Below are 14,556 nucleotides of genomic sequence, written 5' to 3'. Positions count from 1 at the left end.
GGAAGCTAAGGTTTTTTGTTTGTTTGTTTGCTTGTTTGTTTGTTTGTTTTTTACAAGGAAGACACAAATTTTTAGCAGTCTTCTTAAGGTAGATTTTTGTGAGAAGTATAAAATATCAAAAGTGCAAGAGTTACTTTTAAATTAATACAAAACAATTCCCACGGTAAAGATCTAAATAGTATGCATTTTCTAATACTTTGACGATGTCACACATGCCTTCAGGGAGGGGTGTCACCCGGAGTAAGTGAAGTCCTTGATGAATGTGCAATAGTCATCTGCCCTAGATGGCTCTCTCCAGTCACTGGTAAATCAGCTTGGGGTATGGGGGAAGCACATTTCCCCCTCTTGTGGACTTCTCCAAGGGGCCACTGACATCTGCTCCTGATATGGCAGCTTTCAGCCCACACTGAGACACGCAGACCGCTGGGCAAAACCAGCAATGTTATTTACCACGGATCCTGAAACATCACGTCTGCTGACCCACAGAGTAAACAAACATGACAGAGGTTACAATCAGGTTGCTGAGCCAGGAAACAAGAGTCACTGGGGACCATCTTGTGGGCCAGCATCCTGGTCATCTTGTTATTATTGTTACCAAATAACCTACTGCCCGTGTACTGTTGTATCTTTGCAAGGAAGATTCTTTTCACTGGTATTACTTGTATAACACTGCATTTACTTTTGGTTTTCAGAAGTTTGTTTTTACTAATTTTTTTCTGTGATTCTTGCACAGGAGGGACCCTGCTTGCCTTTGATCTTCCCACACTTGTCTACATCATATCTTGGAATGCATTTCTCTCCTCTTTCATTTTTTTCCTTGCTAATTCCATCGAAAAACAAGAATTTCCCACTACATCCTCAGCGTCTTTTCCAATTTTTTTTGAGGTCTTGTCTAGCAGTATTTGAAAGGCTGGTGTCAAAGTTCTTAGTTCAAGTCATCCTCCTGCTTCAGGTCCCCAAGTGGTTAAGCCCAGAGGTACATGCCATGGGTTCATTTACACACGAAATGCCTTTATTTGTTTCAGTGTTTTATTTTTGATTCTCTATGTGGAAATATGATTTTATCGAGTGTAGCCTCTTTATAACCCACCCTTTGTCACTGAGAGGCTGGATTTCCATTTCTAATGACTGTGTTTCTACACCACTTAAAGGAGTTTCCTTTCCCTCCTAACTACTGAATTTTTTATAGTTTATTGTTTAGAACCATTTTGACCCAGGATATTTTCCTAATTTCAGCATGATTCTTTTAAGTTGTACTTTACTCACTATACCCTGAACTCTTGGCTTGAGTCGTATTGTTTTTCATTTCTTGCTCTTGATTTTCTTGTCGCTACAGGCTTCCTCAGGTACTCAGTGTGTGTCTTCGACATAATTTCACATTTTATTTATCAGTGTGTTGGGATCATGAGAGAACTGAGTGGAAGACTCTCATCTTCGAGAGAGCCATTTTTTCTTTTTGTCAGAGTTTATCCACATCTTGAATTTTGTAAAATGAACTTCTGGAGCACAAAGCCTCCTGTAGAGATAATTGCTACTCTTGCATAAACTTTGATGGGAATATTTCCAATGTGGACAGACAGACCTTACAGAAATGGCAGCTTTGGAAGAGTGAAAAGGCTAGCTCAGTGCAAGCCCCGGCTTCCAGCTTGAGTAGAACTGGTGGGGTCAGGTTCTGTACAATGGTTTTTGCTCTCTTCTTTATACAGAATCAGTGCTTAAATATGTTCAAGTGCTGCAGTTTGTTATAACAGATGACACCCTCATCTGTTATAAATACTGGGACCATTTTGATGAGTTGTTTTCAGTCAACAATGCTGCCTTTTTCCTTATTCCTCAGGCCTAAGCAGCATGCAGCAGAGCAGTTTCTTCTAAGCAGAATGCTCCTTGCAATAGATTCAGAGTTACCTTCCCCTGCAGTGTCTGTCTAGAGGCTGCTAAGGTTTGGGATATAGTTTGTGTGGGTCCCTGAGGATTTACGCTTGACAAGTTTGGTTTCCCAATGGAGAGACTATACAAAATAGGGCACATTGTGAGATAGTAAGCCATGGAGGGTGCTGCTTTCTGATTGTTTTGATATCGGGCTCACAGTATGACCAACACACACTCACAAGTGAGATGTGACGTGTGTCTTTCCATGCTATGTGTGTCCTTCACTGCTCAGAAGAGCTGAGCCAGTGGCAGTGGCAGGCTTCCAACCTCTTAAACTATGATGTACATGAGCCTCCTTTCTTTATACACGATCCTAGTTCAGGTATTATGTTATAGTAATGAAAAATAGATCCATATAGAGGAATTTAGATTTAATTAATTTTGCCCCTTCTAAACTTAATTTGAAATAATAAAAGGAATGCTCTATTTCCTGATACATAGGACTTTCATGAAGCTTCATGTATACACTCACTCTTTCATTAATGTTACAAGTGCACACACATGCATACACACATAAATGCATGTATGCTGTGGGGCACCAAATTTTCTGTTCTGCATTCATTTTCTTCAAGGTAATACAGGTTTAAAAATGTCCACATTCTTGGCCTACAGAGATAGCCGACTCTGTAAACTACTTGCTACAAAAGCACACAGACTGAATCAAATTCCCAGAACTGTATAAACATCTGGGGGTTGTAGAACACAGGAATAATCCCTGAGATGAGATGGCAATGACAGGAGGATCCCTGGGTCTTGCTGACCAACCAATCACATAGCCTAACTAGAGATTTCCAAGTCAATGAGAGACACTGTCTTAGAAACACAAGGGAGATGGTTCCTGAAAAAAAAGGTCTCAAGTACTCCTCTGGAGTTTACACACACACACACACACACACACACACACACACACACACAGAGAGAGAGAGAGAGAGAGAGAGAGAGAGAGAGAGAGAGAGAGAGATTTATGTTCTTTCTTGTGTTTGAATACTCATGCTTTTGTTTTTTCAATCTTCTGATACAGAATAGTTCACATACTAATCATTGTGTTATCAAAACTCAAAACTTCTGTGGCACTCCTAGAAGAATGATCTTCCTCCTGACAAGGTTCAGTACATCTAATGGCACTGCACCTGTGTTTCAAAACCTGATTGCCTGACTATGAATTACAATTAGTCCCTCTTAAGTCTAGCAAGCTGTTTTTCATATCTAATGTCCAGCATAGGTAGAAGCAGTAGTGTGCCAGCCCACAGAAGACTCATTTTAAGACCTATGAGGAATGCATGAAACTGCAGATAGCATTATATATTAATTCTATATGAAAATTTTATATACACATGTACTTATGGTGAATTTTAATTTAAGAATTAGGAACATGAAGAGATCAATAACGAATACAAAATTATGGAGTTATTGTGTGATGAAACTTCATGCTTTGGAACCATTATTAACTAAGATAAAGGTTGTACGAATACAACAAATGGTTACTAAGCAACTCCAAGTGGGCAGGCTATACACCAGTGGCTCTCAACTGTCTTAATTCTGGGACCCTTTAATACAGTTCCTCATGTTGTTGTGACCCCCTCCCAGTCATAAAATTATTTTTGTTGCTACTTCATAACTGTAATTTTGCTACCTTTATAAATTGTAATGTAAATATCTGTGTTTTATGATGGTCTTATGTTACCCCTCTTAAAGGGAGGGTCATTCCACTCCCAAAGGGGTTGTTACCTACAGATTGAGAACTGCTGCTATAAAACATCATCCACTGACCGAAGAGTGACTCACATCCCAGGCCAGATGGAGTGGGAAACATGAGGCTTCATTGTGCTACTTGGAAGCATATACTATTAAAGACCATGCATTACATATATCTGAAGTTATCTATTTACTATATTTAGAATGTTATTGACCTTGGGTAGCTGAGAGCATAGAAAGCCAAACTTCAGGAAAGAGTGGGCAGCTATACACTCCACTATGTTTTGATAAATAGGTGTTTGTTATTAAAGTATTGAATGCATGCTAGTGTTCCAAATGCAACTTACAGTCTATGTAGACCAAGCCATCCTGGAAGTCGCAGAGTTCCATCTGTCTCTGCCTCCCACTCTGCTGAGATTAAAGGCATGTGCCATCATGCCTGCTCAGATTTATAGTCTAAGCATCCTTGGGTTTCACTACATGAAATTTATTAGTTCTTTTGTACTTCTCTCTGAAATGAGTAATTACACAGCTTATGACTTCCTGAACTAGAAGCAAAAGTAGAATTAGGTGGACACGTTAGTAAGAACATCATCAGTTTTATGAGACACAATGTTGAGAACTCTTTAGCCCTTCACCCTCTAATCAAATTATGAAACATTTAGAAGTTCTGTGTTGTAGAGTATTATTTGAAGGTGTGTTACTTATGTTTGTGCTGCATTTGTTGAATTCTGCGAAGCTGTGATTCTTTGCCTGTCTAAAACACCTGATGGTCTAATAAAGAGCTGAATGGCCAATAGAAAGGCAGAAGCAAGGATAGATAGGGCTGCCAGGCAGAGAGGATAAATAGGAGAAATCTGGGAAAAGAAGAAAGAGAAAGATAGAACAAGGAGAGGAGGACTTTAGGAGCAAACCACCCAGCCAGCCAGCCAGCCAGCCATGGAGTAAGAGTGAAAGTAACATATACTGAAGAAAAGAAAAAGGCCCAGGGGCAAAAGGTAGTTGGAATAATTTAAGTTAACAAAAGCTGGCTAGAAACAAGCCAGACTAAGGCTGGATATTCATAAGTAAGAATAAGCCTCCATGTGTGATTTATTTAGGAGCCGGTGGAAGGCCCCTAAAAGACCAAAAAGTCCAAAGTGTAAGAGCAAAGAGTAAAAAACCAACAACTACCGGTCTACAGTGTTTACACTATGATATTGTGATATCCACAAGCTCTGAAGAACTAAGTCTTTCTATTTGTTATAAGAATAGACATCTTTCTATTACTGGAGTGACTGTGAGTGAGCAGACTGCACGGAGTGGAAACACCATTCATTGCCCTACACAGCATCCATCACTGCCAGGGTCTGACTTGCTGCACCATGCATGTCCTGAGTGCACTCGCTAGCCTCTTGCCAGGCACACTTCTCGCTAGAACCAAAAATTGTTATAGAAAAAAGTTTCTGTTTCAAGTTTCCACATATTACCTATTATACATTTTTTTAAAAATTAGTTTTGGCTGTGTAAAAATATATACAATGGGAGATTATTAATTACTAAGCATGTGTACATAAAACACCATCTATAGTGTATGCTAATATCACCATAATGTTCTTACCATGATCATGAGAACACTGATGTTCAAGCATTGTGACATGAACCCTCAGGTAACATTAATTCTTATTCTTAAAATATGCTAAGTAATTTAAATAAGATCCTTATTTAGGGTTCTGCCAAAAATGGACTTGCAGCTAGTGTCTGGTGAGAAAGGAAAGGAAATTTGTTTCTTTTTCTGATAACTTGTGAAGGTGGTCAGTGTCTTAAACAAGAATTTACTGGAAATGAAGATGCTGAACCCACATGAGGTTCTGTTAAGCTGGAACTATTTGGACTTGGGGTTTTCTTTATTAATTTACAGTAGATGATCTGTGGAATGGATAAATGAACTCATTTGGATAAAGTAATTTTAACCAGGTCCTTGCTAAACCTTCACAAGACTGAAGGGTTTTCAGCATTGCCTCATGCTGGTCAGGGTTTTTGCTGTTCTAGAGGGGAATTCAGATGGGTGTGGGGCTGGGGAGGGGATCGCTTTTATATGGATCCGAAAGAGGAATTAAGATTAACAAGCCCCAAATATTTTCTTTACTAAGTATTTGTCTCACTTTGAAAAGATGTCCTAAAACAATGGGCACTTAAATAATATTCAAATGTTAAAAGATAGTAAGTGTAAAAATTAACAAAAAAAGACATCATAAAATTTTCAAAGTCTTATGTGACTTGATAAATATGAGTCAAAATGCATATGATTTTTATAGTAGACAATAATACAGTTATGCACAGGTTGATGTAAAAGTATAGAAATTCTAGAGGCTTAGAGAGAGGCTCATATGTAAGCCACCAGAGAAATTCTAACCTAATACTTGGGCAGGCTCTAAAGGTGGTAAAATTTGGGCAACAAATGATATAGAAAGAACATTACAGGACTGCTGGATCAAAGAATACATGTGAAAATACTAAGGAATTTTGTGAGCTGGTGGATATTTGGAGTTGGTTACAAAAAACGGGAAGACAATAAGGTGAAGCGTCTGCAGTCAACCAATGGAATGTCTTTGGAATTGAGCTAAGAAGAATGCCTTCCTTGTACAGGCAGTGAACCAGTGAATAACAGTCCACAACTGTCTCTCCTTCCAAGCCATCCTCCTCAACAGCAGAGGGGCAAAGTGGAAAATCAGCAATACACAGCACCATGGTAATGCATCAATCCATGTTTTAATTCTAAGACAGTCACAACAAATATATCACATTTGTGGTTAAGGTAAGTAAGGCCCATGAAAATTTTTTCCCAGTTGAAGTAAAAAGGTAAATATACTATACCACATACTGAAAAGCATTAAAAGGAAGCAAGGAGTTTAGTGAGTGTTTAGCTTTAAACATGGTCAGTAAGAGGCTTGTGGTGTAGCTTACTAGAAGACACGTGGTCAGTGATACAAACAGAATGAGGGCTCTTACTACTTGTCTGGCATAAGCCATCCCGAGCTGTGGGGAGGAAGCCAGAAACACATCTGCAAAATGGAACCTTAGTATAAACACATGAGAATCTGGATATCCAGGGTTACCAGAAGACTATTCAAATTACGAACATCAAATACCTTGGGTTTATTTTCATTTGAATTGTTGGCAACTCTTACCTCGTACCACAAGGTCAGCTGAAGCTGAAGAATTGTCCACAATGGTCTGTGCTGTGCATGTGTATCTTCCTGCATGCTTCAGCTGGGCATTTCGGATGAGCAGTTCCCCGTTGGCATCGAGCTATGGGCAAAACCAGCACATGTTCAGTCAGAGCATTTCCACTAACCACGCCGCATTTAGGATATGGAGGTAAATTGCTTTCTCCTACTAGGAAGCATCTGTGATGGGCCTGTAAAGTACATGTCATTGTTCAGCTTCTGCTCTAGCCTCAACTTTACAATTGGAAACTAAAGAAACAGAACGTCAGCCCTTTTGAGATTTGGTGTGTTTGACATTCTGTCAGTGAGCAACACCAAAAAGAACCCAAGGATGGACTTAGTTGATCAGTAGCTTTTCATTGTTTTTACTTTTGAGATTATAATGTAACATTTCCCTGTTCCTTTTCCATGAACCCCTCCCCACTCTCCTTCATGACCTCTTTTTACCACTAATTGTTATTTCATGTGCATATGTATTTATGTTATATTCTGAAATATAACCTATTCGGTTCATACAGTGTTACTTGGTACTTTCAATGAAAAATGCCAGTGTCTAAGAATCGTAGTGCTATCAATGTGAGTAAATAAATGTTTCATGGCTGAGAACTGTGAATCTAGTTTTGCAAAGCTGAGTGAATTGACCAAATTCAAGATGTTCCACAGTTCATTTTATAAAGCTGCTAAAAACAGAACTATCAAAATGGATGTAAATTCTGCTGTAATGTAACTTGCCATCAAATTATAATCTACACAAGGATTTGGGTCTTGTTCAAGACTATTCCCGATAATAATAAAGTGCGTGTGTGTGTGTGTGTGTGTGTGTGTGTGTGTGTGTGTGTGTGTGTGTGTGTATTTTCTGCCCTACCACAGGTTCTACCATGTGCTGCGTTCTCTGATGCACTCATCTGCAAACATTTGGATTTGTACTATTTCCATGACTGAGGAGGTGGAGAGTCAAAGCTATCAACAGCCTGGTCACAATTTAATCACATTTACATCCCCCATGACTGGTAGAATCTTAAATTTAAGCCAATTAAGAATCAGCTCTGTCTTAAATATTAGAGCCTAAATAGGCAGTGACAGGCTCATGCAAGAATTGTTAGAGTCAACATGCAGACTCCTTGCTCTATATGTGGTAAGGCATGTTGCTGAAACTCCACAGCAGGAAAGCAGAGGGAAAATGTCCATAATCTTTCCAGTAGAGCATGAATGTGTGAAATATTTTCGGACATTTTTACACAGGCAGCTAACAGTTTCCACCCTCAGGAGAGGCTGGGGTGCTTGGTGGTTGACAGAACGCTTACAAAGCAAGTGAAGACCATGGGTCTCAGCACATTCTAGCCACAAATTAGATGCGAATGTTCACTTATTTTCACTAAAAGCCACAGCTTGGCTGAGTCACAAATTCTTCCCTTCAAATGAGGAGAGTTGAATCACATCCTGGAAATTGTGATAGCAAAGCTCGGGGGTATTCCAGAGAGTGTATGTGGTTGACCACTGAGAAGTCTCCCAAGTTTAGGTCAAAAGACTTTCAATGTATAAATGCCCACTTCTTGCTTTCTCCTCCACCATACCCTAACTGAAAAATAATTATTGCAATAAGTAAAGAAAATTAAAATATTACTAATCTATATGAACAAATTGACTTAAAGAGCATGCCAAAAAAAGCAACATGGTTAACACAAGGCATGCTTTGTGCCTTTGAAATTGACCAAGCCGCAATTTATTTATTTATTTATTTATTTATTTATTTATTTATTTATTTATTTTGGTTTTTCGAGACAGGGTCTCTGTATTGTTTTTGAGCCTATCCTGGAACTTGCTCTGTAGACCAGGCTGGTCTCGAACTTACGGAGATCCACCTGTCTCTGCCTCCTGAGGGCTGGGATTAAAGGCGTGTGCAAGGCATGTCATTTAAAACATGCAGTTGGTAAACACAAACAGAAATTTTTAAATATGCCTAGTAAATGTGCTATACACGAAGCAAGACTTTTCTTTGCTTTTGGCTTGCTAGACAGCAGCTACAGCAGACACATCGGCTGCCTTACATGCCAGCAGAACATGCCAGCAGAACTTCATGAGTCCTCTAATGTCAACAGGCACATCACAGGCACCTCACATGCTAGCAGCACTCCTTGGCCCCTCTTACAGCAGCAGGCACACCACAGGCAGCCTCATATACTAACAACACTCCAAGGCTCCTCTAACAGCAGGGGTACTGCAGGAGCTGCGGGGTGCTGAAATGCTTTGCATGCATAGATAGATCCACTCTGAGCTGGAACTTATGTGAGAAAGATACAACTTTTAATCAACTCCAAGGCAATCTTTTCATATCTGATAGCCAGGTCTAGCTTCCTTCTTGCATATGTAGAAGTTGGACTTCACAGATACTATGCTAAGTTACTTTCTTTTTTAAATTTAAACATGTGAAGTGTCAAAATAGAACAGTTACATCCCACAGCAACTGATTTCTCTCCTGTAATGAACTCCTCACTGTAACTGTGCTGTCTCACTGTTGAGTTGCCTGGTGTCTTTCTATCTAGCACAATTCGGTCTAATGCAGAACACTGGGAATACTGGCATCTTGATGCTGCACTAAACGTCTCAGCAACTTTTTTATGACAGCACCGTGACTCTCAAAAGAGGGCCATTCTCTTTAATACACACAAACTATATTTTCACACATCCAGCTAACAGTAATTCTCTCATAGTCAATATTTAAATCGATATTGGTTTTAATAATGCATCAATTTAATTACTTGAGTCTAAATTTTTGAACACTGAAAAACTCAGTAAGTTATACCATCTAACATTAAAAACACGTGTAAGGGGAGTTGTAGTTACTCAGAGATCATTCTGGGGTTGCCTGGAAATATTGACACAAACTAGATGGGTGACTGGAGAATTCAGTTTTGATCAATTGACCGATTTTTAAAGAAAACACACAATGAGAATTTTGTTTGAACTCCCTGCTAAGCATTCTTTTTAATAAGGATCATTATACCAAAGCTTTGAGCCCTATACTTTGTTTTAGAGTTGAAGGAAAACTTGGATATGGCTTAATTCATATGGTTTCCATTGGTTCCCATTAGCCTCAGAATTCTCAGTGTCTACATAAGAAGGAATGAGGGAAGTTCTTTGCGTAGGGTTCTTTGCCATTCAGTAACACGCACACACACACACACACACACACACACACACACACACACACACACACACACACACACATTTTCCTAAGAGCAACTTCACCACCTTTATTGTATGTTGTTGTCTTAATTATATTTTCTTGGGGAAAGTAATTCTGCTAAACACAGTTTTTAATGTGTGTGTGTGTGTGTGTGTGTGTGCGTGCGTGCGTGTGTGTGTATGTGTGTGTTCAATTCTCAAAACCCAGAAAGTAAAAATGACAAACATGGTGGCATATACCTGAACCCATCACTGGAGATTTCTGCCAAGGTAGCCTTGCCTATAGGCACCATGCTGGTGAGAGACACTGTCTCAAAAACGTTAAATAAAAACAGTTTATGGTGCCTGAGGAAAGACATCCAAAGTTGTTCTTTGGATTCCACCTGTGTACACATACATGAGTACATGTAGCCATACTACAGACAATCCCTTCCACACCCCAACATACACAAAAGAGAAAGGCTTATTGCTGTATGTGCTTAATTTCCTTCATTAGCACCATTATCTATAAGTGTTTAAGGACTCGACTATTGTGACTTGCTAAGCAGCAACTTTGGCTGATGCAGTTTTCATTTGATGATTTCAGTTTTCTAAAGAAGCTAGCTCAACTATAAAGCACATCTTTTTCTAATTGTTTGATGACAGTGAACAGCAAAACAATAACAACAACCAGCAGGAGTTATGTGAGATGACACCCAGAGCAGTATAACATTAAGGTGTATCATGCTTACCAAGATATGAAAGGTTCTAATCTCCAATTCTGGTATTGAACGACTTACTCTGGTCCCCTCTGCTATACCTTAACTCTAACCCTTCTCAGGATGAGTTTCCAAACCCTCTTTACTGACTTCATGCTGTTTATCCATAGCTCTGGACAACCTAGAGCCAGTGACATTTAAAACAATAAAAATAGCTAAGTCTTTGCTTGATTTCTGCTCGAACTTAATTCTACTCTTTCTGTTCTCTTTATTCTCTAGCAGTACAATTCTTTCTCAGGATCAATACTATGTTTGATTTCTAGTATAAAAAAGTTGTTTCTCAAATTCAAATGCTTTTTAATGCCCTGTTTCACATAATTGGTTGTTTCTTTTTAAAGGAAAGAGAAAACTGCCGTAAAGAAAGAAATCTGTTTTCTAATGGCATGGTGTAATGATCACAGCTAACATACATTTTTCACTCCTGAAAGCTCACTGACAGCCAATGCACATCCTTACCCCTACAAATACACTGACAGTGAATGCAAGCCTCACCCCTGCAAGCAAACTGACAGCCAGTGCACATCCTTACACTTGCAAACACACACCCTAAAAACCTGAAGATGTTCTAGGATCCCCACTGAGTTTATATTTAGAACTAATGCTGTATAGGCTGGACTTGCCTTATACTGCAAAGGCTGCTACCAGTGTCTGAAGACAAAATTAATGTGGACAATATTATTGTAAATGGGTCATTAAACAAGATTTTAGAATAAAATACAAGTTGAAGAATACTGTCTTCCTGTGTTTCCAACATGCAAAGAATTATTTAAGTAGATATAGGCATTAATATTATATCTCAACCAGAATGAATGACATTTACAGGAGCAGCAGAAAAACACTAGTTCTTTGAGCTTATGTCTTTTGGTTTATTTTATCTATCTAATATTCAGTTTTCCTATCTTTGAAGTTGAGACATTCACAATAGCATCGACTCACTCCTGAATGATCTCTTGTAACCTCCAAGAGTGTGCCATAGCATGTGTGTTCCCACACTCACAAACATACTCAAAGTACAAGTTTATAAAATATTCAAAAATTAAAATAATTTTTGCCGTGAATGAAGGATAAAATGACACATATATGAATACAATATATGTGTATAAATATGACACATATATGAATACAATATATATATAAAACCTTGATAGATAACCCCAAGTTCTTTTTAGAAAAAGAAGGGTTATAATATAACATAATTAAATTACTTTTAGTTGTGTGTATACTTTCAGAAAGTAAGTGCCTGTTAAATTAGAAAGCAGTAATTTAATACTGGATATTGAAAATATATAACTATTTGCCACTAACCCTTAGCGGAACAATTTAATGCAGATAAGTTGTTTTAATCAATTATTGTATTAAACTGCTAATTTATTAATGTTTTATCTAGATATGAATTTTGTTCAAGTACAAATAAAACATTTACCAGCTATTAGCACATGAAGCATAATATCCAGTGAGTTTTAAACTAAATTTATGGCAGATAATGCAGAATATTACATAGAGTAATAGCATTAATGATAGGACAGTGTTATTTGTTCTTTTGTTTCAGTGACCACCTAAATGCTTACAAGAAGAACACAGTAATGCCTTGCTGCTTTCCTCTTGGTACTCATGGAACTCCATAGAGAGAAGAATTACAGTGGGATTTAATACTTCTCATCATATCACAATGTGCTGATAAATATGATGAGATGCATTTGCTTCCATAAAGGTTGACACTTGAATTAGTCCAGGCTGTGAATCTTGAAATCTTATACAAGGCTGCCACATAGTGGTCAAAATTGGAAACAGCATGCTGGACTCAAAGCAGGCTTGATTTTTTAAATAAAATGGAAGTGAAAATTTATGTAATAAAAATGAAGCTTTATATCTAGATTATTTTAGTGGTAATGAATTCTAGTATTAATCATTGGCAGTAATAATTATTGAAACATTATAATAATTGTAGTTATGGAATTTTAGACTCAGAGCATCTCTGATTTTTTTTTTTTTTTGAGTTTGTACAAGTCTTTGCTTTTCAGTGTTTTATTTGACTTAGTGGACAGCATAGGTGCACCAGATAGTTTTAAGCCAACTCATGCTATCCCTATGTTAAAATGTTCCCAAAATTAAGAAAAAAATCCAAATGTTATTTAAGAGACAGCCAAAGAGATAAAATAATGACAGCCACCTGTGCCCTTTCCTCCCTACTGATATCCCCACTGCCACCATATTTTCATCTGCTAAGCTTCAGGTAGAAGTTGTTACAATGAACATGGAAGCTAGGACTGTCTCTGAATGATGGCTTAAACTCATTTCTGAGGCCTTCACTTAAATGTCACTTAGTTTGCCCCTGACGTTTTGTTGAAAAGGGAAGACACCAAGAATCCTTTGCTGGACTTTTGGAGGTTCAAAAGAGAATTGCTCTGATCACTGTACAGCAGCAGTTGGGATGTAGAAGAAATGAATACATTTAATTATAATAGCCATTCTTAACCTGAGGTTGTATTTTTTAAAAAGAATTCAACTCATTAATATTTCGTTGAAGTGCTAATAACGAACACTGCTAATGTGATTCAGTTGTGTTTCATATTTAACCAGCAAATACAGTTTTGGCTTATCTGTTAGCTTACGGTAACTCCTGGACTTGAGGAATCCCAGTGTGGTGCCCAAAGCCAGCAAACACTCTGTGGCTAATCCAGGGCCAGCTATTTACTGACCCTCTGTGACTGTCATTTGCAAAGAGAGCAGACATACTCTCAACAACTCATTCCCCATCTATGCTCTCATTTTTTCCCTTTAGCATAACAAACAAGTTTCTAGTCCCTTCCTTTTTGCAGTCCCTGGGGTCTTTTTTCCGTCTTCTATTTATTTTTCTCATTTTTTGTTTTTTTCCTGTTTTTTTTTCATACAGTGGATATTAATCTCAAATAAAATGGGGTAACTATCATTTTAACAAATGTACCTAGAATCTAAATGTGAAATTTCCCCATAATTAGGGTAATTTATGCCCCAAATCTATTTCTACAGACTTCCCTGAAACTAGTAAACCATACATCTATCACAGGCTCTTCTTATCATCTTCCCATATGATAGGTCAGAAATTATTAAATTTATTACACCAAATTAATAAATTAACTCAGAACTTCATTCCTCTCTTTAAGATTTATTGATTTCCTTAAAAAATCAATAAAATCAATAAAAACCAGGGACTTAATCTTTAAAAACAATTTCAAATAATATAAAGAAGAATTATTAAATTGATAAAGACTGTGATGCCAGTTTCACTAATGATAGGCAAATCTACATTAAGAGTATCATAAACATTTCAGACTTAAAAGATCAAAACATAAAATCTCTTGTTCTCTGTCAATTGTGTTAATTTTAAGTGAAGTTTTGGCTCAGAAACCAAAATTGCATATTTACCATTGATCTATGGTTATGATGGTTAGTCCCAGTAAATTGTAAATATCTGGACTTTACAGTGAACACACAGGGGCATATATATAAATTCTGAGAGAGTTGTGAATGCTGTGCATCTATATAGAAATGTCCCTGTCTGGTTAAAGAAAGTCTTACTCAACCTGAAGAAGAAGCCCAGACAACTGAAGTGCAGGCAACTGGTCAACCTGAAGCATGAAGTTATTATAATCTACAAATATTAATCTAGATATCATGTGATGTAAAAATTCTAAAGTACCCCAAAAAGTTGGTTCAAGCTTTTGTGTATATCAATAGCTGATTTTGAAGTTAGTGTTTTCCTTTCCCCTTTTTTGTTTGCTTCTGGTTTGTTTCTTGAG

General features: G+C 37.7%; 1 protein-coding gene across 3 annotated transcripts in view; it reads right to left on the bottom strand.

The window, feature by feature from the left end:
- LOC100759179 (contactin-1) overlaps nucleotides 1–14,556 on the bottom strand; it is a 285,961-nt gene that overhangs the window by 66,352 nt on the left and 205,053 nt on the right. For all 3 annotated transcript variants that reach the window (XM_027396333.2, XM_027396336.2, XM_027396334.2), the window contains exon 15: nucleotides 6,795–6,915. In XM_027396333.2, the coding sequence (XP_027252134.1) occupies nucleotides 6,795–6,915 (121 nt within the window). The remainder of the gene's footprint in view (nucleotides 1–6,794; nucleotides 6,916–14,556) is intronic.

This window comes from Cricetulus griseus, chromosome 2, assembly GCF_003668045.3.
Source record: "Cricetulus griseus strain 17A/GY chromosome 2, alternate assembly CriGri-PICRH-1.0, whole genome shotgun sequence".
Taxonomy (NCBI): domain Eukaryota; kingdom Metazoa; phylum Chordata; class Mammalia; order Rodentia; family Cricetidae; genus Cricetulus; species Cricetulus griseus.
The sequence above is the reverse complement of the archived record's forward strand: the minus strand, read 5'-3'. Positions and strand labels throughout refer to the sequence as shown.